The sequence below is a fragment of the Dipodomys merriami genome, unplaced genomic scaffold (genome assembly GCF_024711535.1).
Source record: "Dipodomys merriami isolate MVZ:Mamm:240054 unplaced genomic scaffold, mDipMer1.0.p SCAF_128, whole genome shotgun sequence".
NCBI lineage: Eukaryota > Metazoa > Chordata > Mammalia > Rodentia > Heteromyidae > Dipodomys > Dipodomys merriami.
In genome coordinates, this window is record NW_027202582.1 from 3,248,867 (window position 1) to 3,276,627 (window position 27,761).

General features: G+C 50.0%; 2 protein-coding genes across 5 annotated transcripts in view; one reads left to right on the forward strand and one right to left on the reverse strand.

The window, feature by feature from the left end:
* Positions 1-4,029, reverse strand: part of LOC138824355 (pyruvate carboxylase, mitochondrial) — a 113,199-nt gene extending 109,170 nt beyond the window's left edge. Inside the window, exon 1 of one of the 3 annotated variants that reach the window (XM_070018196.1) lies at positions 3,965-4,029. The gene's annotated coding sequence lies outside the window, so the exon portion shown is untranslated. The remainder of the gene's footprint in view (positions 1-3,964) is intronic. The other 2 variants (XM_070018194.1, XM_070018195.1) reach the window with 2 other exon arrangements.
* Positions 4,030-16,375: 12,346 nt separating this feature from the next.
* Positions 16,376-18,746, forward strand: LOC138824221 (uncharacterized protein C11orf86-like). Of its 2 annotated transcripts, none has more exons than XM_070017892.1 (2): positions 16,376-16,644; positions 17,926-18,746. In XM_070017892.1, exons 1-2 carry the CDS (start codon positions 16,378-16,380, stop codon positions 18,031-18,033), a joined length of 375 nt encoding a protein of 124 aa, XP_069873993.1. In that variant the 5' UTR covers positions 16,376-16,377; the 3' UTR covers positions 18,034-18,746. The 2 variants fall into 2 exon arrangements, with proteins under 2 accessions (XP_069873993.1, XP_069873994.1); XM_070017893.1 differs by having other exon boundaries at positions 17,929-18,746.
* Positions 18,747-27,761: the final 9,015 nt, after the last annotated feature.

Here is a 27,761-nt window from a genome sequence, read left to right on the forward strand (position 1 = left end):
CTTTGTCAGTTTCCCATTTTCCACTATTAATCCCTCCTCCTTTGTCCATGCATCACTGGCTGACACTAAGGCATCGAAGAGAAAACGGGGTAATCTTCAATCGGGCCCAGGTGAGATTTCAGTAGGGCGCAAGCATATCCTACTTCTATGAGGACTGTTCTGAATGAGAAGTTAGCCCAGCCTGGTACTTCTGCAATACAAAGAGTAGGGCCCATTCAGAAGAGAGTAAAGAAGAGCTGGGACGGGACTCAATGGTAGAGCACTTGCCTACTATGCCCAAGACCCTCGATTCAATCCCCAGCACTGAAGAAAAACAGTTTGAGCCGGACATCATGGCACATGCCTGTGATCTCAGCAATGGAAAGACTAAGCAGAAGGTCAGCAATCTGAGGCCTGACTACACAGGTGGATATTATTAGGAGGCAGCCAAAAAAACAAACAAAAAAACAAGAAAAAGGTCCACATTGTCTTCCATGAAGCTTGAATAAGAGGCTTCTAGCTCCCACAGAAGACGTTCGGGCGAGATGGGACTTCTTCCCAAACTTACTGAGTCGTCATTGCTGCTCACCATCCCTTCTCAGCTTCCACCCTTCTCACCTTACTGGCTCTCAATTTGAGCCATTTGTGCTGTGTTAGGAACCGAGGACTCAGCAGAGAGGGATGCAGACAGCTATTGCGTGGAATGAGAGACATGGGTCTGAGGTCCAGCCCTGCCATTGGGCTCAGGGCCTCCTGAACATGTTGCTGGAACCCAGCACATGGCCTGGGGTACTGGAAGGGAGAGAGGAAGAAAGCACAGAGCAGGACACCAAGAGGGCAGCAGCCGGTATCACATCAAAGGCAGAAGGGGCCAGATGTGGGCCACCAGGACAACCTTTTCATGGGGAGATCTTAGAGATAGAATTAGCACAGCTAATTAGCTCAACCAGGCTGCATACAGCAAGCTTCTGTAAGGGGAGCCAAGGAGAAGGGTTCACTGGGGTAATCTAACATTAAGCAACCACAGTGAGCAAAGCCCCTGCCCTAAGGGCAGAGCATAGGGCAACCATTAAGAAACAAAAGAATAGGCTAGAGTGTAGTTCAGTGGTAGAGGCATGCTTGGCTCAAGGCCCTGGGTTCAATCCCCAGGACGAAAATGTAAAAAGGGATGGCTGTTCTTTTTTTTTGGGTCCAGTCGTGGGCCTGAACTCTGGGCCTGGGCACTGTCCCTCAGCTCTTCAGCTCAAGGCTAGTGCTCTACCACTTGAGCCACAGCACTACTTCCGGCTTTTTTCTTTTTGCTTATGTGGTGCTAAGGAATTAAACCCAGGGCCTCATGCATACAAGGCAAGCACTCTACCACTGAGCCACCTTCCCAGCCCGGGATGGCTGTTCTTAAAATGCTTACCAGAACACCAACAGATACAACCTATAGTTCAAGTCTACTGCTTAGGCCTTCAAAGTCAAGCCAAACACCTAGCGACCTTTAGATAGGATCTCACTTCCTCACTGACTCACATACAAATGCTATTGTCCTTACCTGGTTACCTTTTCTACCCAGTGGCCAACCAGATTTCTCACATCCAACTGAGAAATACTATTTCCTCCATAGTCTCCCTCCACCTTCCAGGACTTCCTCTTGCAGGTTCTGGCTGATTGAAATTCACTCCCCTTCATAATAAAACCTCTAATCAAGCTGGGTGCTGGGTTCTCACACCTGTAATCCTAGCTACTCAGGAGATTAAGAACTGAGAATCATGGTTCAAAGCCAGCCCAGGGAAGGAAAGTCCATGAGACTCTTTTTTTTTTTTGGGGGGGGGGGGTCCGGTCGTGGGGCCTGAACTCTGGGCTTGGGCACTGTCCCTCAGCTCTTCAGCTCAAGGCTAGCGCTCTACCACTTGAGCCACAGCACTACTTCTGGCTTTTTTTCTTTTTGCTTATATAGTGCTGAGGAATCAAATCCAGGGCCTCATGCATGCAAGGCAAGCGCTCTACCACTGAGCCACCTTCCCAGCTTCCATGAGACTCTTATCTCCAATTAACCACCAGAAAACTGGAAGTGGCGCTGTGGGTCAAATGGTAGAGTGCTAGCATTGAGTTGGAGCTAAGGGACTGTGCCCAGGTCCAGACTTCAAGCCCCACGACTGACCCAAAAACAAAATAAACAAACAAAAAACCCACACACAAAATTCTAATCACTGCTGCTTTACTTTTGATGCTGCCAGCAGCATCAAAAAAGAGATTTGCCACACAATTCCTCCATGAAGCCTGCTCCAATCCATCCCCTTCTAGTCCAGCCTAGCCCATTTCCCTTCTCCCAAGCTTTTACATGTGGTCTGTCCTGCTTTTGGGGACTCTACTGAACTCCACTGAACTTCCTTTCTTCCTCTGGACTGTACCTTGCCTACACGTGCTCTCTGCAAACATCTGTAGTATGTCCATTTGTGGCTCAGGTTTTATTTTTCTCTCCTCCAACCAGTTTGTCGGTAATTTATCTAAGACAAAGGATTAGCCTTAGCACTTAGGTCAGCTCTCAGCACCCAGTGTAAGTCTCTGCAAATAGTAAACGCACAAGAGGAATAATTAAGAGTTCAAGAGTTATGATGAAGAGCCAACAAACAAAAAGTTGGAAGTGCAAAGCTCAGCACAAGCCCCCCAGGCACAAGTATGTGCCTGACATACAGGAAAAGGGTGACATGGGAAAGGCCAGCCAAGGCTGTTGGTGGCACTGGGTAAGAGGGAAGAAGGCACACGGCTGACCCTGGGGACTCTGGTGATGGAGCAAGTGCTGCCGCTTCTTGGCACCTGTTTTCTCAGCTGCAATATGTGAATGATAAGCCCTGGCTTATCTCTCTAATAAAATGAAAATGTAATCAATTTTTTTTAAAGAATGTCAAAGGTATCAGGCGCCAGTGCACACCTCTGTAATCCTAACTACTTAACAGGCTGAGATCTGAGGACCACAGTTCCAAGCTAGCTCAGTCCATGAGTCTCTTTTATGTCCAATTAACCACCAAAAGGCCAGAAATGGAGCTGAAGCTGTGGCTCAAGTAGCAGAGCGCCAGGTTTGAATGAAAAAGCTAAGGGACAGCACTCAGGCCCTGAGTTCAAGTCCCAGTTACCGGCACACAAACACACATATACACACAGGATACGTCAGAGCTGCCCGGAACTTGGCTTAATTCCGTAGTTTGAGATGAGGAAAGAGCTCTCTAAAAGTAAAACTACTTGTACAAAGTACACAGGGTAACATGCTGGGAGGAACTTGCAGGGCAGGTCCTAAAAGCCAAGGATCCTGACTCCTTGCCCCAGGAGAGCCTTGCTGAGTCAACTTCATAGACTGAAAAAAAAAAAAAAAAAAAAAAAAAAAAAAGGCGAGGGGGAAAAGCCAAGAAAGCAGGAAAGTAACAGGCCGGGCCAACCTCAGACGAATCCCTGCTTCAGGGCACCTGCACCAACATGTGACAGGGACGTTGCCTGGCGCATCCTCCGGCAACAAGGACAACCCTCCGCCAACCTGATGGGGACAACCACGGTGGCCGGTTCTGACGGCCTTGGGGCTCCAGCCCTCGGGGGCCGGGCGCGGGGCAGGGGAGGCCTCGGCGCGTCAGTTTCTACACCTGCAAAATGGGCCGGAGCGCAAGACTAACGCCACCGGCGGCCGCCGTGGGGGCGGGACACGACGGCGCGGCGCGGGAGCGGTGCCGAACGGACCGGGGTCGTGGGGAGCCGCACGACGTGGGCAGGAGGGGGGCGGGTCCGCACCGGCCGGGTCCCCGGCGGGAGGGGGAGGAACGGCGCACGTCGTGCCGCGTCGCGTCGCGCGCCGCCCGCCGCCGTCTCCTCCAGCCGTCACTCGCGAAGCCCGCGTCGCCTTTGCGCGCGCGACCCTTACATAAGCGTCCCTGACGGCGGCGCCGGTGCACGCCCACCCGTTCCGACCCGCCGCAGGAAGAGGAAGGTGCGCGGCGCCGCGGACACTCACCTCCGCCCTGCCGCTGCAAATCGTCGCCGCCGCCGCCTCTCAAGCCGCTGCCTCCACTGACAGGGAACAGCTGCGGTCTCCGCGCAACCGAACTTGCTGCAGTCCCAGCCCCGCCTCCCTGACTTCCTATTGGCTTAGGCAGCCCAACCCCTCCTGGTATTGGGCAATCCACTCCGTCACTCACCGCTCCCCCAGTCAGGACTCCTCCCTGCGCCCGCCTACTCGTCGCGTTTAAGCCTTGGCGCCCCACGTCAACCCCGCCCCTCGCGTCCCCGGTGGGCCTCTGGATTGGTAGAAAAACGGAGAAAGCCCTCCCCCGTCGCGCCACCGCCTACTCCCTTGTCTCCCGAGCCTCACGTGGGCTGCCCGGCTTGGCGGCGGTCCGCAATAGGCGGAAGTCGCCGGTCGCCTGCGCGTTCTGATTGGCTGCTGGCGGGGGTGGGGACGTGCGATTCATTCACTGGTGTAGCACGTGTCTCCTCAAACCGCAAGCATAACAGACCCGCTGGGGCTCGGGCGTCCGGGCCACACGGCCGCACACGTTAGCAGAAGGAGAACGGAAAGGACTGACTGAGGGACCGACGAGCGCGCTACCGGAGGAAGGAGAGAGCGACCTGCATCCCTCAGCAGCTGCGCGGGTGGTGATGGTGGTCTGGAGTCCGCCCCTGTGTGACCTTGGACGAGCAGCTTCACGTCTCTGAGTTCAGTTTCCCAATCTGCAAAGCTCAGCCGCTCAGGACTAGGCTTCGAAGCCTGGTTGAGATTGGCAAGGAAAGCTCCAGAAATTGGGTTCTGTGCCAACCAAGGGAGAGGGAAGAGGCCAAAACAACCGCAACTCCTGTCTTCCACTGAAAGGAGACCGGACAATAATTAAAATACGCATAACATAGCAATCGGGCGCGGATTTAAATAAAAATAATCTGCTTCCAGGCAGGGGGGTCAGGGGCTGTGAGAATGTCATAACTAGAAAATGTGGAGCATGGAGAGAGACTACAACTTTTCTCTTCTTGGACTTGGCTAAAAATTTGTGACTCCCAACTTTCCTTCCTTCCAACTTATCTGTCAAATCTCAAAGCTGAGTGGATCCAACACTGGCATTTCAGTGGAGAATTTAAATCCCAACTTTCTAGATTCACACTTTCCAGTTCAGCACCTACTATATGTCTGTGCTGTTGGGGACAGTGGTGGGCACAACCCATCCAGCCCTACCATTATGTTATAGAGTTCACTTTCTATTGGATGTTCTAGTCCAAAGACTTCCAACCTAACATGTGTGTGCTTGTTCTGAGGTTTGAACTAAAGGCCTGGGCACTGAGCTTTTGTGCTCAAGACTAGTGTTCTACCATGTGAGACACCGCTCCACTTCTAGCTTTTTTGGTGGTCAATTGGTGATAAGAGTCTCAGGGACTTTCCTGCTCATTCTGGTTTCAAACTATGATCCTCAGATCTCAGCCTCCTGAGTAACTAGGGTTACAGGCATGAGCTGGTTCCAACCAAACTTTTAGTTATTCAGGAAAAGAGTTAAAACCCTGAGACTTGAGGATGACCTATAATTTATTTATTGTCTCTGTTACTCTTCTAGAAAATATCTACCATGTGACTTCCTGTCTAATCTTCCTGCTGCATAGGTCATAAATCCCTGTGTCCTTTAAAAAGGGCAAGGCTAGAGAGGAAGGAGGATGAGGAAGAGTGACTGGGAAGGTGTCTGATCAAGGTACATTGTATGTGTATATAGACAGATCAGAATGAAATCCTTGCCAGGCATGGGGACTCACACCTGTAATCCTAGATACTCAGAAGGCTGAGATCTGAAGATTGTGATTGAAACCAGCCTAGGCAGGAAAGTCCATGAACTTGTTATTTCTGTTTAACCACCAAAAGGCAAAAGTGGAGCTGTGGCTCAAGTGATAGAACACCAGCTTTAAGCCATAGTTCAGGGACAGTACCCAGGCCCTGAGTTCAAGCCCCAGTACTGGCACAAAAAAGAGAAAGACAAAGAGAGAGAGAGAGACAGAGACAGAGAGGATGATGAAGGAAGGAAAGAAAAGAGAATGTGGACTGTGGGTCTGTCTCAAATGGTAGAGTGCCTGCCCAGCAATTGTATAGCCCTGACTACAAACCCCAGAACCAGCAAAAATTCAAAAAAAAAAGGAAGAAAAAAAGAAGGAAAGAATGAACAAGACTTCCCCAGAAGCCACAAGTTCAGCAGGAAAGAAAGGGCCCGAGAGGGCTCTGCATTTAGAAGGGGAGGGAAAATTAAAAAGACAACAACCTGGAATAGACCAGATTAGGTCAGGGTGTCATCAGTGAACTGAAAATTGTGAGGAAGAGGTTTTGGCAGAGTCCCTGGACCATACAAGGAGGAAACTGGACCTTGTCAACTGCACCCACGGCCTTCCCGCCCCCCCCCCCCGCCCCCCACACACACATCGAGGCCAGGGGGAGGACAGGCCTTGATTTCAAAACACCATGACACCATTTCACTTTAAGTCATGAGAATCCAGGGAAGTCCTGACCCCATGAAAGGAGCCTTGGAGAACTTCCTGAAGAAGTCAAGGTCTAGGCTGAGAGAGACAGACAGAGATAGGGACACAGAGGAGAGAGACAGAGACCAGAGAGAGGAGAGAGATTTCTAGTTAATTTGTCAGAAAACATAGATAAGTGGGTTCCCACAGGGGGAAGGGCTTGAGCAAGGTAGGGAGGGCAAAATGGGGTGGAGGCGCGATGAGGTCATAGAGCTTTGAGCTGCAGTGAGGACAGACAAGGACAGACAGCAAGCTCCACAAATACTCTGGGGGAAGGCTAAGTAGTTGGAAACAGATCAGGAGGGTGGGGGATCCAATAAAAGGCATGAGCCCCTCAAAACGTAGAGATACTATGAGCCCAGGAAAAGTCCACCTCTCTTAGTTTACAGCTCAGAAGCCTGGCATTGTCCTGACAGGACTGCCCAGATATGTCCAATCTACTTGTCTAGGATGATAAAAGAGTGAATGACCAGGCTGGGCGCCAGTGGCTCATGCCTGAAATCCCAGATACTCAGGAGGCTGACCTCTGAGGATCATAGTTTGAAGCCAGCCCAGGTAGGAAAGTCTATGAGACGCTTTTTTTTTTTTTTTGGGGGGGGGGTCTGGTCGTGGGGCCTGAACTCTGGGCCTGGGCGCTGTCCCTCAGCTCTTCAGCTCAAGGCTAGCATTCCACCACTTGAGCCATAGCGCCACTTCCAGCTTTTTTCTTTTTTCTTATGTGATGCTGAGGAATCAAACCCAGGGCCTCAGGCATGCAAGGCAAGCGCTCTACCACTAAGCCACCTTCCCAGCCCATGAGACACTTATTTCCAATTACCCACCAAAAAAGCTACAAGTAGAGCTGTGGATCCAGTGGTAGAGCATTAGCCTTGAGCAAAAAAAAATACATAAATAAAAAAAATAGTTCAGGGACAGCACCCAGGCTGCCCCAGGATTCACACTAATTTTTTTTTTTTTTAAGATGCCCAAATTCTGGCAACTTGAGTCTCCAGAGGGCCTGGTTGATGGCAGTTCAGAGGGGTTGAAAGACACAGCAAGGACAATGACTTTGGTAAAAACTCCTACTACATCAGAAGATGGGCCAGGACACTCCTCACAGGCTGTCCTGTGCTCTGTGTGTGTGTGTGTGCGTGTGTGTGTGCTGTGTGTGTGTGTGTGTGTGCGTGTGTGTGTGCTGTGTGTGTGTGTGTGTGTGTGTGTGTGTGTGTGTGTGTGTGTGTGTGTGTTGTGGGGCTTGAACTATGGGCCTGGGTGCTATCTCTTAGCTCTTCAGCTCAAGGTGAGCACTCTACCACTTGAGCCACAGTGCTGCTTCCGGTTTTCTCACAGACTTTCCTGCCTGGGCTGGCTTTCGTGATCCTCAGATCTCAGCCTCCTTAATAACTAGGATTACAGGCGTGAGCCATCAGCACCCGGATGTTCCATGTCTTCTAAGTAGCAAGAACCCTTCTGTGTATGACTGAGCAGAGCGGGGGTCAAGAGTAGCTTTCTGCTTTCCCTTTTTTCTTGTGCTAGTACTGGGGCTTGAATTCAGGGCCTGGGCACTGTTCCTGAGATTTTTTGCTCAAGGCTAGTGCTCTACCACTTGAGCCAGAACTCTACTTCTGGTTTTTTTTTTTTGTTTTTTTTTTTTTTGTACTTAATCAGAGATGAGAGATTTTCAGACTTTCCTGGCTGGCTGGTTTCAAATCAAGATCCTCAGTTCTTAGCTTCCTGAGAAGATAGAATTACAGCACCTGGCTTTCTTCTGCTCTTTTGATAAGTTTTCCTCTCCGGGTTCTAATAAGTGGCCCAGAACACTCCACAGGGGCTTTGGGAACCACTGGGGCTCCATGGGTTCCCTACATGACCACTAAGCCATAGTGAGCTTTTGTGAGAGAGAGGAAGAGGAGGCCCCCTGGGTGGCACTTGGTGCTGAGGCTGGTCCTTGGGGGGTTCTGTCAGCACATGACTGTGCAGGCAAAGCATGGGTTGGATTGTAGTCCACTCTTGCGCCATTAACCATTTGTGCAGCGTGAGAACTGTACAGTTGCACAAAGCAGCCTAAAATTCTTGTCCGGGTACAGTTTTGAGGTTAAAGGAGCCTAAATCCCAATGCTTCCCTCCCCCATTGGGAACCCTAGGTTCCTTATAGCCTGTAGCCTCCCACCCTCAGGGATCTACTGTCTTTTTTGCCTCTCCCTGCTCTGATCATGTCAGTCTGGGAAGTTCCGTGGGCCCAGAGGTCCATCATGTAGTCTTCACAGATGTCCAGTCCCTCTTCCTGCCCCAGCGTGCCCCAATCTAGGTCTCCTCTGAGCCGTTAGGCTACAGAAAGTCTCTGAAAGTTCAGAGGTCTCTCCTCTTGCATTTCTTTTGTACATGTTGTCCCCCAGAAGCAAAGGGGAAAGCAACGAGATGGGTAGACTACCCTCATAATTCCCAAGTTTTATTGGGGTGACACACAAGCAGATCCTTTTACTTAGCCTGCAAAGCCTGATCACTGTCCCTTAACTTTCTCCCTCAAGGCCAAGACTCTCCCACTTGAGCCACAACTCCAGGTTTAGCTTTTTGGTGGTTCATTGGAGATAAGAGTCTCACAGAGTTTCCCATCCAGACTAGCTTTGAATTGTGATCCTCAGATCTCAGACTCCTAACTAGCTAGGATGACAGGCGTGAGCCACAGGCATCCAACCTAGGGACTTCTAAGGAACACATTGTAGCCGGAGAAATGAGATGTCACACCATAAGGAAGTCCCCAGAGACCCTGGCTCCTATCTTGCTCCCCATCTCTGGCTTTCTCATTTGCTAACTTGGGTTGAAGGCAGCTGCCACGTGGTAAGCTGTCTGGGGAGAGCAAAGTAGTAACATCTCACCAACAACAAGAAACTGAGGCCCTCAAGCCAACACCTCTCAAGGAACAGAATTCTGCCAACAAGCCCAAGAGTGAGCTTGGAAATTTGGAAATACATCCACCCCCCCCCCCCAGGAGAAGGGCCGCAATGTGCACCTGTGCAAGACCAGAGCCAATCCTGCTGAGGAGAAGTCATACACAATCCCACCCACCCTGGGAAACTGTGAAATGACAGCTGTGTGCCAGCTGTGTGCTGACCTAAGCCACGAAATTCCTTTTAAGCCACTAAATTTCATTTATTCTGCCACAAGGTTTAAATAAAATCCATGCAGGGATTAAGTCTAGGACCAGTAAAAAAAAAAAAAAAATGCTTTAAAAAATGGCAGTTAAGGGCTGGGAAGGTGGCTCAATGGTAGAGTGCTTGCCTTGCATGTATGAAGGTTTGATTCCTCAGCACCACATAAGCAAAAAAAAGCCAGAAGTGGCGCTGTGGCTCAAGTGGTAGAGTGCTAGCCTTGAGCTGAAGAGCTGAGGGACAGTGCCCAGACCCAGAGTTCAGGCCCCAGGACTGACAAAAAAAAAAAAAGGCGGTTAAAGCTATAAGCTAGCTGCATACAGTGGTGTGTGGTGCACGCACACACATGCATGTTCATGCTGAGGTTGGAACTCACGACCTCGTATCTGACCCAGCTGGTGCTCTTCCACTTGAGCCATACCTCCACTACTTCTGGCTTTTTGGTAGCTCTTTAGAGATAAGGGTCTCACACACTTTCCTACCCTAGCTGATTTTGAGTTACTCTCAGCTCTCCTGAGTAACTAGGATTATAGATGTAAGCCACCTGTATCAAGCTTGCAAGAAGCTTAATTATGAGAATCTTGGTTCAGGGTGGCCCAAGTCAAAAGCACCTGGTCTGGGACAACAAATTCTGGTATTAATAACTGTCCTCCCTCCAAAAATAATAATAATAAGACAGGAGGAAGAGGCAATATATTCTGGTCCCTTCGCCTACACTCCTACCACATATAGCTTCAGAGAACTCCAATATTTAACACCCAATATGTCTGGTCCCAGGACACAGGTGAAAAAAATGTCCTGACCTTCGAGGGCACCTAGTCCTCAGATAAGAGGGACACTTGTGAGTGAGCTGGTAGACTACAGAGAGGGCAAACCACCCTACCTAGTTCCAGGGGTCCGGCAGCCTTCTCCTGGGGCTTGAACTCAGGGCCTGAGTGCTGGTCCTAAGCCTTTATGCTCCAAGCTAGCACTTGATCCACAACTCCATTTCCAGCTTTTCTGGTGGTTAGTTGAAGAGTCTCCTGGCTTTCCTGCCTGGGCTGCTTTGAACCGTATTACTCACAGCTCCCAGCTTATCTGGAAGATTTCGTTCACAGCGCAAGGTATGGAAAGGCAAAGGAGAGTTGGCTGGGTCAGGCAGGCGGCAGGCAGTGCAGAAGGAAAGCCTTCCATCCTCAGCAGGGGAGGGAAGTCATTTTCGGATTATCTGGGGTACAAGACAGGATTCTGCAGTGAGGGGCTCACCCAAGAAGCAGTGATTCAGCAACAAAAGCTTGAATCAGTGCCAGGCACTGGTGGCTCACACCTGTCATCCTAGCTACTCAGGAGGCTGAGATCTGAGGATGGCAGTTCAATGCCAGCCTGGGCAGGAAAGGTGTGAGACTCTTATCTCCAATGAACCCCTAGAAAACCGGAAGTGGTGCTGTGGCTCAAAGTGGTAGAGTGCTTGCCTTGAGCAGAAGAGCTCAGGGACAGCACCCAGGTCTTGAGTTCAAGCCCCATGACCAACAAAGAGAAAGCCTAAATCAGCAGGGGGCTGTGTCTGAGCTCAGGGGAATGTGCCTCTGTGTGGGGGTGGGAGAGGTGTACATACGCAGGTCTGTTGTCAGGAATAGAACCCAGGACCACTTGAAAGCTAAGTGCTCTACCACTGAACTCCATCTACAGCCCTGAGAGCTGGGATTTGAACTGGCTACATAGACTAAGAAGGTTGAAGACTGAGTATGGGTTTTCTTACAGTTTAACCAGGAGCCACTATGGCAGTAGACTAAACTCTCTCGAGTGTGCGCAGATTTGGCTGGGTGTGCATGGGGCGAGTGGGAGAGAGGATGGGGCCCCTTTGTTTTTTGTCTTTTCACATGGACTCCTCTGGGGAGTTAAGCCTGGCAGATAGTAAGAGATCCAGTGAAGATCCCCAAATTCTAGAAGGAATGAAAAGGGGTGTGGCCAGGCCCCGGGTGAGAGGGGGAGGGATTGGTGAGCAACAGTGACAGCCAGGTCACCTTTGACCCCAGTCAGAGGTGGCCTGCATGTCAGTCCAAATACGAGGAGGCGGGGCACATCACTTCCTGCCTGTTGCTGTTGCCCACAGTGAGAACATGGGCTTGGAAGGCAGGCTGACCAACGGAAAAGCCCAGCTCTGCCCCTCCGAGGGTATGTTCTCTAGTCAAGTACTAATCTCCCTGAACTTCAGCATCTTGACCCATCTAAGCTGAGCATGGTAGCTCACACCTGTAGTCTTGGCTACTCAAGAGGCAGGGAAGGCAAGAGAATTGCAGGAAGCTAGAAGTTCGGGGCCAGCCTATACCTCCTAACAAGACCCAGTCCCAATCTCTAACAAAACAGGAAATTAGCCAGTTGCCAGTGGCTCACACCTATAATCTTAGCTACTCAGGAGGCTGAGATCTGAGGATCACACTACAAAGCCAGGCCGGGCAGAAAAGTCTGTGAGACTCTGATCTCCAATAAGAACCACTAGAAAACCAGAAATGGTACTGTGGCTCAAGAGGTAGAGCGCTCACCTTGAGCTGAAGAGCACAGGGACAGTGCTCAGGCCCTGAGTTCAAGCCCCATGACTGACAAAAAAAAAAAAAAAAAAAAAAAAAAGGAAGGGCTGGGAAGGTGGCTCAGTGGTAGAGCGCTTGCCTTGCATGCTCGAGGCCCTGGGTTCGATTCCTCAGCACCACATAAGCAAAAAGAAAAAAGCCGGAAAGTGGCGCTATGGCTCAAGTGGTAGAGCGCTAGCCTTTAGCTGAAGAGCTGAGGGACAGCGCCCAGGCCCAGAGTTCAGGCCCCACGACCGGACCCAAAAAGGAAAATAATCTCTACCTCTTATGACCGGCATAATGTTACAATGAAATCTAATCTACCCTGGGATTTTTCTCCAGAACCAATAAATATGCTAATAATAATAATAATAGCAAAACAAAAAGGAATGTGGCCCAGACATCTGAGGTCTCTTGAACCTTCAAAGTCTACAATTCTAGGCATTCTTCCAGCCTCACCCAAGAACCCCACCCTCTCCTCATCTAACCCCCAGTCTCCTGCTGCTGCTGGTAGCCTCACTTTGAGGGGCTTAATTTTCTTTTCTGTGCCGGGATTACAGGCATGTACCACCACACTTAGCGCTTTTCTTTTTTAAAAAAATTTTGTGTGCGCCAGTCCTAAGGCTTGAACTCAGTCCCTGAGCTTTTTTTTGCTCAAGGCTACTGCTCTATCTCTAGAGCCACAGCTCCATTTCCAGCTTTTTGGTATCTCACTACTTTCCTAGCCAGCCTGGCTTTGAACGTCGGTCCTCAGATCTCAGCCTCCTGAGTAGTTAGGGCCTACAAGTATGAGCCGCCAGTGCCAGATTTAAAATCATTTTTTAAAAATTAGCATATATTTGTTGTACAAGGGGAATTGATTGGCTGGGAAGGTGGCTCAGTGGTAGAGCGCTTGCCTTGCATGCCTGAGGCCCTGGGTTCAATTCCTCAGCACCACATAAGCAAAAAGAAAAAAGCCGGAAGTGGCGCTGTGGCTCAAGTGGTAGAGCGCTAGCCTTGAACTGAAGAGCTGAGGGACAGCGCCCAGGCCCAGAGTTCAGGCCCCACAACTGGACCCCCCCCCAAACAAGGGGAATTGATCGTGACATTTCCATGCAGATACACAAGGGATCCTTATCAACCTCACCCCCTTTTCATGCTCCCCTTACTGCCCCTCCCCTTTCCCGACACAATCTCCACTTGGCCTCATTTTTCTGTTTTCATAGATGCAAGCAAGCCATTTCAGCCATCTTGATGCTCATTCACTCTCCCTGTCAGCCAAACTCCCACTGGCACCGACTCCCTTACAGAACCTATTTCTGCTTCATTGCATATCCCAAACCACCCATTTTATAGATGAGGAGGGTTCGCTGCGTAGCCACGCTCTGTGGACCACGTTTCATTTGCATAAAAGTCTATGAGTCGAATCGTCTGTCCCAGCTACAGACGAGGAGCCTGAGGAGAGAGCACCCACCAGCACAGAACGTCTTTATCTGGTTGCACTTGGTTCTCAGAGCCTGAGACCTTAGCCCTGCTGGGCTAGATCTAGAAAAATCTAGCTAGATCTGGAAATATCCAGGCCTCTTGAGTCCTCTCTCACTCTTTGGTGGTACTAGGGTTTAAATCAAGGCCTCGGACTTGCAAGGAAGGCAGTCCTACTTGAGCCATTATGCCGATCTTTTTTGCACTGGCTGCTTTTATTTTGCTCTAAGACTGGAACTTGAACTTGGTATCTGATGCTTTATGCTCATTGGCAGGTGCTCTACCTCCTGAGCCATACCTCCAACTGCTGGTTATTTTTGAAATAGGGTCTCACTTGATGTCTGGGCTGGCCTGGCTGGTGATCCTCTGATTAGTGAGTCCCTTGGCTGGAATGACAGGCATGTACCACTGAGCTGAGCCAATGGTTGAGATGGAATCTTTTTCTTTCTTTCTTTTTTTTTTTTTTGCCAGTCCTGGGGCTTGAACTCAGGGTCTGGGCACTGTCCCTGAACTTCTTTTGCTCAAGGCTAGCACTCTACCACTTGAGCCACAGCACCACTTCTGGCTTTTTCTATTTATGTGGTCCTGAGGAATGGAACCTAGGGCTTTATGCATTCTAGGCAAGCACTCTACCACTAAGCTGCATTCCCAGCTCCTAAGATGGAATATTGCAAACTTTTTGCCGATGGCTGACCTCAAAGCATGATCCCTGATCTCTACCTACCAAGTAGCTAGGATTACAGGCTTGATCCACTGTACCTGGTTTTTGTTTTTTGTTTTTGCCAGTCATGGGGCTTGAACTCTGGGCCTGGGTGCTGTCCCATAGCTTTATTGCCCAAGCTGGTGCTCTACAACTTGAGCCACAGCTCCACTTCCAGCTTTCTGCTGGCTAGTTAGAAATACAACTCTTACTGACTTTCCTGCTTAGGTTGGCGTTGAACCTTGATCTTCAGATCTCAGCCTTTTGAGTAGCTAGGATGACAAGCAGGAGCCATCGGCGTCCGGCCTCTACCTAATCGTTTAAGTGGACATTGAAGTAGCATGTGCTCGCTCAGCATTATGCAATCAGCCTCCGGAGATCCCAGCTCATAAAATTAAGAATCTACAGCTATTAAACAGGCATCTGCGGCAGCTGGCAAGCCCCATACTACCTTGTACCTCTCCAACTGTGATGCTCCTAGGTTGATGCTGTCTTGAATTATAAAATCCTGTCTCTGTTTTGCCTTGGAGACATCTGTACTCAGTGTCCTCAGCATGGATGTGAGGCCAAGCCAGGGCCACGCAAGAGGCGGGAGGACAGTGACTTCCAGACCAGCCTGGGCTACACAGCAAGGCCTTATCTCAAACAACAGTGGGGGGGGAGAGATGTGAGAGAGAGAGACAGAGAGACAGAGAGAGAGACAGAGACAGAGACAGAGACAGAGACAGAGAGAGACAGAGACAGAGACAGAGACAGAGAGCACTCTACCACTTACACCACAGCACCACTTCCAGGTTTTTGGGGGGTTTTTGTTTTGAATGATTCATTGGAGATAAAAGTCTCATGGGGACTTTTCTGCCTGGGCTGGCTTCGAACTGCGATCCTCATATCTCAGCCTCTTGAGTAGCCAGGATGACAGGAATGAGCCACTGGCGCCTGGCCCCAATCTCTTTGCCAAACTCCTCCAGTTTACCTTGAACTGGTTGAGAAGTATTTAGAGAAAGAAGGGCTCAAGGGAGAAAAGACAGTCGGCTCAGTTCCACAGGAATCCACTAAACCCCAGGAGTCAACTATGAAAAAGAGATTTCAAGATTAAACTTTGTATATTCTTGGCTATTCTCTGCCAGTGCTAAAAGAAAAAGAAAAAGAGCCAGGTGCTGGTGACTCACACCTGTCATCCTAGCTACTCAGGAGGCTGAGATTGAGGATCTCGGTTCAAAGCCAGCCTAGGCAGAAAAGTCTGTGTGAGATTTATCTCCAGTGAACTACCAGAAAACTGGAAGTGATGCTGTGGCTCAAGTGATAGAGCACTAGTCTTGAGTGGAAGAGCTCAGGGACAACGCCCAGGCCCAGAGTTCAAGCCCCATGGCAGAAAGAAAGAAAGAAAGAAAGAAAGAAAGAAAGAAAGAAAGAAAGAAAGAAAGAAAGAAAGAAGAAAGAAAGGAAAGAAAGAAAGAAAGAGAGAAATCCATTTCAGAAGATAAAATATTCAGTGTGCAGAGAGGGACAGAGAGATGGAGACAGAGAAACAGACAGAGACAGAGATGAGCACCCTGGCACACCTGTAAGTCCTAGCTACTAAGGAGGCTGAGATTTGAGGAAAAATCCCTGGAACTCTTATCTCCAATTAACCACAAAAAATAAAAAATAAAGATAAAAAAACCCTGGAAATGGAGCTGTAGTTCACGTGATAGACTGTCAGCCCTGAGCCACAAAGCTCAGGGACAGCATCCTGGCCCTGCGTTCAAGTCCTAACAGGTACTGAGAGAGACAGAGACAGAGACAGGGGGAGAGACAGAGACAGAGACAGGGGGAGAGAGAGAGAGAGAGAGAGAGAGAGAGAGATGAGAGGGCCCCTTGGCCTGTGCTCCCCGCCCCAGAAGGTGGGGAGGGTGACTCAGGATGCTTGACCCCGTAACCTGCCCTTTGGTTTATGATGGCCACCTCAGTCAGCACCAACCTTTGGCCCCAAGAGCTCCTTCATCAGGTGGGTAGAGGCCCTGGGCCCCCGCAGAGGGCTAGCAGCTTGCCCAAGACAGCAGCTTCTGGAAGGATGGGAACTGGCCCGCGCAGTCGGTCCTTACGAGGACCCCGGCCCTCCTATGGGAAGCTCCAGGAGCCCTGGAGGACACCCCGACTCCGCCGGGCACTGAGCCTCGGACAGGCCCACGAGAAGTCCAAGTCCAAAGGTCTGGATGGTGGCATGGAAGGGCTAGACACCCCTACTTCTGAACAGCTGTCGGGGACCCTGGAGGACACAGAGCAGCTGATCCAAGCCCAGCAAGGAGGCAGTCGGCGGTGGCTGAGGCAGTACGGACAGGTATGGCTGAGGGCTGACCTTAGGGTGGTTCAGAGGTAGACACATATAGTCCAGGATCAGGAAAACAAGGCAGCTGTCTGGAGGAGGCTAGAGGACACCCCTGGGGTATATTTCAGATTTACTCCATATCACTGGGAGTCATTTAAAGTTTCAGAGGAGAACAAGTGGGAAAGGAAGTACTAGTCAGAGCTGGATTTGATGGCTTTTGTGGGGATTTTGGGGGAGGGGAGAGAGGGTTGTTGCTGGTGGCGGTGGTGGTAGCGGTAGTGGTGGTGGTCGTGGTGGTGGTGGTGTGTGTATGTGTGTGTGTGTATGTGGTGTATGCCACTATTGGGTACCAGGGCTTAAACTTAGGGCTTGGCTTTGTTGTTTGTTTGTTTAACTGATGGCTGGCACTCTACCACTTGAGCCATATCTTAACCTCTGGCTTTCTGGTGGTTAATTCCATGGAGATAAGAGTTTCACAGACTAGGGGCTAGGAAGGTGGCTCAGTGGTAGAGCGCTTGCCTTGTATGTGTGAGGCCCTGGATTCAATTCCTCAGCACCACATAAGCAAAAAGAAAAAAGCCGGAAGTGGTGCTGTTGCTCAAGTGGTAGAGCGCTAGCCTTGAGCTGAAGAGCTGAGGGACAGCGCCCAGGCCCAGAGTTCAGGCTCCATGACTGGACCCAAAAAAAAAAAAAAAAAAGTTTCACGGACTGTTTCTGTCCAGGCTGCCTTTGAATCTCAGTCTGCAGATCTCAGCCTCCTGAATAGCTAGGATTACAGGTGTGAGCCACCAGATGGCTGTCTGGGACTTTTTTTTTTTTTTTTTCCCAAGTCCTGGACCTTGAACATATTTTTTTTTAAGTAAAATCTCATTAGGCAGTCCAGGCTGGCCTTGAACTTATGATCAACCTGTCTCTACCTCCAGAGAGAGAGAGGGGTCACAGGTACATGCCACCACACCCAGATTCCAGAGCTGTTTTCCACGATCAATGTACAAAATGTTCAATGGGTGAATGAACAGGGCAGGAGGCAAGGAGATCAACCAGCCCAACTTCTCACAAGTTACATTTTGACATCCCCACACACAAGAAGGGAGAAAACCTAGCGACCCCCCCCCCCCCCACACACACACCTTGATCTTTGTTTGCATGGGCTCTAGGCTCTGCCTCCTCCAGCTCCCAGGGTCCCCCGGGAGCAGCCTTTTCTCTGGACTCTACCTCCACCTGGTGGCTGTGAGTGGAATAGCACCTGAAGCCCACCACTCAACCAGCATCTCCTCCATCTTGGTCTTCCAGCAGGTGAAGAGAAGGTGGGACAGCTTCCTCGCCAGTTTCCCCAGTGTGACCTTGAGTCGGCCAGCCTCCGAAGAATCCCCCACTGAGAACCTCCAGCTAGAGCTGTAGGAAGCCCCCCTGGGAATGCCTGTCAGCGGATCTGTCTCCTCTGCGCCTCTGCCTTCCTGGAGGAGGCCTCTGGGATCAACTCACTAGATCTCATGTGGGGTTGCCCCCCGTGGGCCGGCCCTGCTGCCCTAATATCTTGGCATCAAGCCCCACAGGACAGAGCTCTCTGCCCACTGAGTTCGGGAGCCCTTGGACTATAACACATATGAAGATTTTGGAAGTGGTTCTCCCCCACAAGATTGGGGATGTCAGTGCCCTTGGCCCCCCCACAAAACCAGGCATTCACTTCCGGGACAGAGTTCAGTGAAGCCAACCCATGGTGAGAGGCTCTGGGACATCACCTGGTCACAGCACCAAGCTTCACCTGTCCTTCTGGTCACCTGCTTGTGATGAGCCAGAATATGGCCGGTCTAACTTACAGATGGCGAGCCCTGGAGGGCAAGGACCCCTCTGGTCAGTCCTCTGTGCCAAGAGGCTCAGGCCTGAATGTTTCTGCCTTTGGGCCTCATAGTATCCCAATGAGAGAATTAGGGGAGCCTTCCATCCCCATTCAAGAGGGAGAAACAGAGGCCCAACGTGGGTAAAGGGGGAAACTGAGGCCAAGAAAGGGAAGGGATTTATTGTTTATGATATTTCTAGCCCCACCCCAACCCCCACCCCATGGCACCCAAGACAGGGGCTGAACACAAGTAATAAAGGTGCTGAGCTGAAGTAAACAATTTGCCTCCTGACTAACTTGCAAGCTCAGCTGTTCCCGATAGCAGTCTAGGCTGGGCCAGAGCACAAGCAGAGCTCATGCTGAGGCTCAGAGAGGGCAATGGGCTCTCCCAGGGCCAGACAGAGAAACTGGATCTGACCTGAAGAGCCTGAGTTCTTTGAGAGGTTCAAGCACTTCTTGTGGGCCTCCCAGAGCAGGCCCAAGGTCAAGGCAAGCCAGGCATCCTGACACAAGGATGACCCAGCAACAGAATGGTGGGCTTCCTGGTCCCCTACAGCTCAGAATCCTAGCAGGGCCACTCAGGTACAAGAAGGATCTTGGGAAATTTTTATCCCAGAAAGTCACTAGAGCCTGGCCTGGAAAGCAGATGGTATGATTTGAACACAAGCTCATTAGTTTCAAACTTCAGATTGCTTCTTAGCGCCCCCCCCTTTTTTTTTCTTTTTGTCAGTGGTGGGGCTTGAACTCTGGGACTGGGTGCTGTCCCTAAGCTCTTCAGCTCAAGACTAGCGCTCTACCATTTGAACCACAGCACCATTTCTGGTTTTCTGGTGGTTTTTATTGGAGATAAGAGTCTCACGGACTTTCCTGCCCAGGCTGGCTTTGAGCCATGATCCTCAGATCTCAGCCTCCTGAGTAGCTAGGATTACAGGGATGAGCCACTGGCACCCCGCTTCTTAGCCCCCTTCTACTTTAGCAACCAGAGTGTGTCAAGGAACCCCAGGATACCAGAAAGCTGTTAGGCTGCACAACTCTGACCAGGCCTCTCAGTGTCTGGGTGGAGGAAGCTGAGACTAGAACTGGACAGGACTTCTCAGCCTGCCGTTCTCCTTGTTAGCCTGAGATTTGTCTAGTGATAAACTTCTTCCTTCATCCAGATCAAAAGTACCACAGAGAGCCATGCTGGTGGCTCATGTCTGTAATCCTAGCTACTCAGGAGGCTGAGACCTGAGGATCAAGGTTCAAAGCTAGCCTGGACAGGAAAATCTGTAGCACTCTTATCTCAACCACCGAAAAGCCATAAGTAGAGCTGTGGCTCAAGTGGTAGAGTGGCAGGCTTGAGCAAAAGAGCTAAAGGACAACACCCAGGCTCTGAGTTCAAGCCCCAGTACTGGTACAAAAACTTCTACAGGCAGCCAGGTGCCAGTGGCTCACGCCTGTCATCCTAGCTACTCAGGAGGCTGAGATCTGAGGATCGTGGTTCAAAGCTAACCCAGGTAGGAAAGTCTGTGAGACTTATCTCCAATTAACCCACCAGAAATCCAAAAGTGGCGCTATGGCTCAAGTGGTAGAATGCTTGCCTTGAGCTGAAGGGTTCAGGGACAGCACCCAGGCCCAGAGTTCAAGCCCCACTACCAACAACAACAACAAAACTTCTACAGGGCCCTGGCCTGTTCACTGAATGTCAATGCCTGGATTTAGGCCTGATATTTAGTGGGTGCTCCATAAATGACTGAATCAATTCAGGTTCTGCTCAAGGTCACCCAGTGAGTTGACAGCCTGATCTGCTTGTGGGCCTGGGGGTATATCTCCTGCCTCAGCATATCATCAACTTGACTTCTGGGGAGCACATTTCTGGGGTCCTTGACAGAGACTGCTCCCAGCTGGGTCATTTCCAAAACTGGCCATGGTGTCCCTCCCATTATGGGTACCTTTGGCCTTGCATCCTTGTCACATTGACTGTCTGGAGCTTGGGCTCAGTCCCCAGGGTGGCACTGTGGGGGGTGGGGCTTGGCGGGAGGTCATTATGTCATTGGGGAGTGTGCCTCCAAAGTGGATCTCAGGCCCTCAGCCTCCTCCTCTTCCCTCTTTGCCTCCTGGCCCTGAGGTAAGCCGTTTTGTCCTGCCACGTGCTCCCCCCATGGGGTGCTGCTTTGTCACAAGTCCAAAGCAACAAGGCCATCCAATCCTGGACTGGAACCTTCACCACTAGCAGCCACTATAAACCTTTCCTCTTCATAATGTGTTTTTCTCAAGTGTTTTGTTAAAGTACTAGAAGGCATATAAACACATTTCCTACCAAGAATGGAGTCCATTTCTCCTTTCCTCAAATCTGGGTGGCCCATGTGTCCTGCCTTGACCAACAAAGCATGAATGTGGTAGAAATACTATTCCAGGACTGCAGCACCTAGGGCTTGGAAGAGGCTTGCAGCTCCTTTATCCCTTCCCACCTGTGGGAGCCAGCTGCCTGCCAGAGAAGACATGCAGGTTGAAGATCAGATAGAGGGCTGGGACTGTGGGTCAGTGGTAGAGTTCTTGCCTTGCATGGATGAAGCCCTAGGTTCCACCACATACACAGCAAAAGCCGGAAGTGGCTCTGTGGCTCAAGAGGTAGTGTGCTTGCCTTGAGCTAAAGAGCTCAGGGAGAGTGCCCAGGCCCAGAGTTCAAGCCCCATGAAAGAAAGATAGAATGACAGAAAGAAGAAAGACAGAAAGGGAGGAAGGAAGGAAGGAAGGAAGGAAGGAAGGAAGGAAGGAAGGAAGGAAGGAAGGAAGGAGTCAGATAAAGCAGGACTGAGGTATCCCAGCCAATAGCCAGCGCCCAGCACCAGCTGCCAGTCCTGAGGCCTCAGCCCAGCTCCCGGCTGACTGCAGCCTGTCATCCAAGCGGACCATGGAACCCAAGAACCACTCGGTCCAGCCAACCCTCAGAACTGGGATGTGAGAAACTCTCTGGCTTCCCACCATTAGATCAAGGGCTGTTGTCACAAATAACTACACAGCACATGGCTTAAAGCAACAGAACTTTATTCTTTCACAGAGCTGGAGGCCCTCCATGTATCCAAAAGTAGCCTCTCCTTGTGTGGGTTTGGGCCTGGGAGCTCACTGCTTACAGATGGACTGTGAGTGCTGCTTTGCTACAAGGTACAATAAATGCTGACCAGGCAGTGGAGAGAGGATTCCTGAGCCAGAAGACGCTCTGGGCTGAGATGAACATCTGTGTGTGTGTGTGTGTGTGTGTGTGTGTGTGTGTGTGTGTCTGTGTGCGTGCACGCGCGCACACACTCACTCACATGTTTCCCAGTACTTGAGCTTCAACTCTGCACCTCATGTTCTTGCCTGGCTTTTTTTGCTCAAGGCTAGCACTGGAGCATGAAGCAACTTGCTGCTGTTTCACTGGAGATAAGAGTCCCACCGCCTTTTCTGCCCTGGCTGATTTTGAACCATGATCCCCAGTTCTCAACCTCCTGAGCAGCTAGGAATACAGGCATGAGCCACCATCACTGGACCTGAGATGGATATCTTGCCCAGGTTATTATTATTTTTTTGTCGGTCATGGGGCCTGAACTCTGGGCCTGGGCACTGTCCCTTAGCTCTTCAGCTCAAGGCGAGTGCTCTACTACAGTGCCACTTCCCATTTTCTAGTAGCTTATTGGAGATGAGTCTCAGACTTTTCTGCCCGTTGCTGCAAGCAGGCGGCAGCACATACTCCACACACTCGGTGCAAACTCTCAGCTGCTCTAACAAGAGAGGCCACGAGGGGAGGGGAGCAGAAAGCCCTGTCCCAGCATCTTCCTGGGTGAGGCTGTGGATACCAGCAGGGAGGGCCTGCTGGTCCAGCACACCGGGTTTCAGATGAGGATGGGGAGGCTCCACAGTTGGCTCCAGATACAGTTGGGGTGCTTCTCCAAGAACTCTTCCTCCCCTAGCTCTTCATCCGCAGCAGGTGTCCAAAGCCTTGTTTCTTGGGGAACACTGAGTTCAGCAGAGCCAGTCCACGCTGCAATCTGAGCCCTTCGCTGAGTGACCTTGGAGAAATCACTCCCCTTCTCTGCTCTTAATGGTCTCCTTTGTAACATGAGGCTGGTTCCATATCTCCTTTGGGCTGCAGGGCAGCTGAAATGCCAAATAGGCAAAAGTATGCAAATGCACACAACGCGGGGAAAAGTAGGCGAATGCATGCAAAAGTAGACAAATGTCCTGAGACAGAACCTCATCTCCCTTTCTCATCTCCCCCTCGTCCACGGGGAGAGAAAGGTCTGATGCCATCTGTCTTACGCATGCATCCTGCCTCCAGCTTTGCTAGCTGGGAGGCATCAGGCCACTGGCTCCACTTCTCTGTGCCTTGATTTCCTTATTTGCTTGATAAACATGATAACAGCAGCTCCTCCAGGGGCTGTTGGGTTACAGAGTTAACACACAGAAGACACTGAGGCAGTGAGTTAGCCCTTGGTTCCTGGTCATTACTCCCAGGGGGTTCTGTGCCCGTGGCCTGGGCAGAGCTCCTCTCCATACCTCAGCAGCCTTCTCTGGAAAATGGGGGTGTTAATAATAGCCCCTGGCCCGAGACACCCGGAGGATGAGATGGGCCAAGGCACATACTGTGCGGAACCCAGGGCCAGGCCACAGACGCTCCCGCTCCAGCCTCAGGAAGCCTGGCACCCGGAGCCTGCGCGTCCTCAGCTCACCTTGGCTGGGCCTGGCCTGGCAGGGCTGTGGGCAGCAGGGAAAGGCCAGCACATCCAGGAAATGGGGACCAGCCGCAGACCAGATGGGGAGGGCCCCTCCCTCAGAACTGTGTGGAAATGGGCAGGAATCTGTGGGAAGAAGTCATGGCTTCTACCTCACTCCTGCTGTGGCTACCACTTCTGACCCCCTCCGCTCTTCCCTGACGAATCCCTTCCCCCCACCTACCCCAGCCAGGCCAAGTCTCCCTCCACGCAGCTAGCACAAGCAGTTGATCTCCAAGCCTCCAGCAACTCAAAGGATGCGACATATTCCCTCCCCATCCCCACCCCCCAAAGCCCAGCAGGGACACCCCCCCTTGCAGGACTTGCTACACTGCAGAGACTGAATCGGGGTGCAGAGGCCCCCAGAGAAGAGTCAGGTTCGAATTTAGAGGGTTGCATCCGAGAAAGAAAAGCAGCCAGGCCTCTGCTGTCCCACCCTTGTAATCCTAGCTACTCAGGAGGCTGAGATCTGAGGACCAAGGTTCAAAGCCAGCCCAGACAGACAAATCCAAGGGACTCTTATCACCAATTAACCAGCAAAAAACTGGAATTGGAGGTGTGGCTCAAGTGGTAATGTGCCAGGCTTGAGTAAAAAAGCTCAAGGCCAGCAATCAGGCCCTGGGTTCAAGCCCCAGGACCAACACATGCACACACACACACACACACACACACACACACACACACACACAACACACACACACACACACACACACACACACGATTTGTTGTGGCTGCTACTACTCCTTTCCCATTGCTCGTGTGGTGTGTGCAACTTTGCCTCCACCACACCGGAAGGGCACTGAGGACCTGGAACCCACCCATCACCATCACCAGGTGGGATGTCTGGCCTTCCAGCCCTTTCCAGCTGCAGTGGGAGCACACACTTGTCTCTGTATATTTGGAAAGCTGTGGGTGTGTTTATTTGCCGGGAAGTCTGGGTCTCTTCCTCTGTGAGTGCTAGAAGCCACAGTGACTGAAGGATACAAAGCAGGGGTGGGCAGAGGCCAGGGCAGGGTATGGGAGAACAGGAAGCCACCACAGAGTAGGCAGTTTTCAGAGGTGGCCTAGTCGGAGGTCTTGTCCTGGGCAGCCCCACTAACTTGCTGAGTGGACTTAAATGAGCATCTCTGGGCCTTAACTCTGCATCTTGGCAGTCATGTCCACAGTCAGCCTGACCAGGTGTGTTTCTTGCTCACTCTAATATGGCTAATTGCTAGAAGATTGCACTTTCTCTTTTTTGTGTATGTGTGCCAGTTCCTGGGGTTTGAAATCAGAGCCTGGTGCTGTCCCTCAGCTTTTGTGCTCAAGGCTAGCACTCTACCATTTGATCCACAGCTCCACTTTCAGCTTTTTTTTTTTTTTTGGGTGCTTAATTGGAGATTAAAAGTTAGTCCAGGCTAGCTTTGAGCTGTGATCTTCAGATCTCAGCCTCCTGAGTAGCTAGAATTACAGACATGAGCCACAGGCACTGGCTTCCTCCAACCCCAAAACACACTTGTCCAAGATACAAGGAAGAATCGATAAGAGGATCACAATCTTAAGATTCTATCTGAAAAGACAAATGAAAAAAGCGAAGGGGGCTCGGGGTTCACACCTCACTATTGCCAAAAAGAAAAGAAATTTAAACTACAGCCATTGATTTGATTTTTTACAAGAGATATTCAGCTTTCCATGTCTGTGAGTTACATTATACACTTACAGATACAACTGTCACTAAAGGAAAATAAGGGTCCAAAGATGTCCCTAAGAGAGAGAGAGAGAGAATCTCAACTTACTCCTGTGTAGATATTTGACTCCAACACAGAAAAAAATTTCAGGATGAGAAAGCAGCTGAGACTCAGTTTCATTCATCAACCAAAAGCAGAAAATACCCAGCACCAGTAGCTCATCCCTATAATCCTAGCTACTCAGGAGGCTGAGATCTGAGGATGCAGTTCAAAGCCAGCCTGGGCAGGAAAGTCTGTGAGACTCCAATTAAGCACCCAAAAAGCCAGAAGTAGAGCTATGGCACTAGTGGTAGAGCACTAGCCTTGAGCAAAAAAAGCTAAGGGACAGTGCCCAGGCCCAGGCCCTGAGTTCAAGTCCCAGGAACCAGCAACACACACACACACACACACACACACACACACACACACACACACATGCCTTAAGCAGCTGTTGTTCATAGGTATGTCATCAATCCATTTAGCATCAGGAATATATATGCTAAAGTAATATAGAGCAGGAAGATTAGCTTAAACATTCCTTTAGATAGGAATTCCTTTGTTCTGAGCACCTGGTTTATTTAATCATTCTGCTTGCTATAAAGTTTTCACATCAGCTTGGCACTGAGACATTAAGTCTTGGTCAGTATTACAAGATCCAAGTCATTCCAACATGGATGCCTTTTCTCCTCCTGCAAGTATTCTACTACCGAAGGAGTCATTTGATCAAATATCTTTCTCATACTAAATGTTCTTCTAGTTTTGTTCATTTAGTTCCCAGGACATAGGCCACAAGGGTTGATTTTCTACTACAGCTCACTTGGGAAGTATGAGATTAAAGAAAAATATATATGTGTTCCTAATCAACTTATCATCAATATGGCATTTTTCTTAATTTGGTTTGGTGCTTATATCCTACAGCACATAATTTACCCTGCATCACAATCAACCTTGAAACAAATATCTTTGGGGGGGGGGGGGAAGCATCCATACTGAACATATTCATATTCAAACTTTTTTCTTGTTATTATTCCTTGACTAAATACAATATAAAAATGGTATAGCAAGCATGCCTGTAATCCTAGCTACTCAGGAGGCTGAGATCTGAGAGTCATGGTTCAAAGCCAGCCCAGGAAAAAGTCTGTGAGACTTTTTTTTCTTCTGGTCCTGGGGCTTGAATTCAGGGCTTGGGCACTTGAATTTTCATGCTCAAGGCTAGCACTCTACCACTTGAGCCACAGTTCTGGTTTTTGGGGGGAGGTTTTTTTTTTGGTGGGGGGAGTTTAGTGCAGATAGGACTTTCCTGCCGGGGCTGGCTTTGAACCACAATCCTCAGATCTCAGCTTCCTGAGTAGCTAGGATAACAGGCATGAACCACCAGCACCCAGCTTATCTGTGAGACTCTTATCTCCAATAAACTACGCCCCCAAAAAGCCGAAAGTGGAGCTATGGCTCAAATGGTAGAGCACAAAATAAAAGCTCAAGGACAGTGTCCAGGCCCTGAGTACAAGACCTCAGACCAGAACAACAACAACAAAATAAGTGTAGTATTTGCATTGTATTGGCTGTTATAAGTAATCTAGGGATGATTTAAAATACACAGGAGGATGTGCAAGCACTGTATCATTTTATTTTTAAAAATGTGTACATTGGAGGATTTTTATACCCTGAGGGAGGTTCTGGAACAAATTTCCCCATGGATAACAAGGGACAATTATAACTATATACCTTCTGTAACAAATTTTGTTAATGATTGTCCCTGTCATCCTAAAGGGACCAGTGGGTTTAACAGGTACAAATTGGTCCCTGATAGGAGAATGACAGGAGAGTCATTGGGACAAGATCCCATTCACAGGAGGGAACTCTGAACCCAGCCATGAGGACAGTGGGTGTGGGCAGAAACAGTATGTAGGATGAAGAAGAGTCTGAGCCAAGTCCTGAAACAAGTGTGAGTGAGGCATGCTGGGAAAGCACCTTCCAGTTGAATGACAGAATTCCCAAGGGTATGTGAGCTCCTAGCCTAGTACAGAAGAACAGTACAGCCCCCGCCCACCTCCTGGCTGGCCCTCGAGGGCTGTGTCAGACAAGGTCATGGGAATAGACTGGGTAGGACAGGGGTGCTGCCCAGGGAGAAAACCCTGAAGCTAAGAAACCACAGATCAACATGAAGGGTCTGCCCAAGGGGGAAAGTCAGCCTTAGGACTGAGTGTGGTTATACTCTCCACCCAGTCAAAGCTCTACCCTAAGGTGACTGACCATACAATCAGTCCTACATATCTCTAGGACTAAGTGCATGGGTTCAACCAACGTCAGATGGAAAATGCGAGGGTGAGGGCAGGAGAAGGGGCTCAAGTGGTGTGATGCCCTGAATTCAAACCCCGGTATCAATTCCCCGCCAAAAAACAAAAATTAAGGAAAAAAATAAATGGTCACTGACTTCCTTTTCTTGACATTCTTCCCCAGACAATACATTTTCACACACATTTATATTGAAATGGGTAAATAACAACTACTTATATACATTTATATTGTAAAAGATAATTAATATAGGGGCTGAGAAGGTGGCTTAGTAGTAGAGTGCTTGCCTTGCATGCATGAGGCCCTGGTTTGATTCCTCAGCACCACATAAGCAGAAAAAGCTGGAAGTGGTGCTGTGGCTCAAGTGGTAGAGCGCTAGCCTTGAGCTGAAGAGCTGAGGGACAGCGCCCAGGCCAGAATTCAGGCCCCACAACTAAAAAGGAAAGAAAAAGAAAAAAAGACAATTAATATACAGCCAACTTAAAACACATGGGAGAAATGATTCTCTTTTCATATATTAAAGATTGTTAAAGCTTGAAGAAATGGAAGGATGTGCAT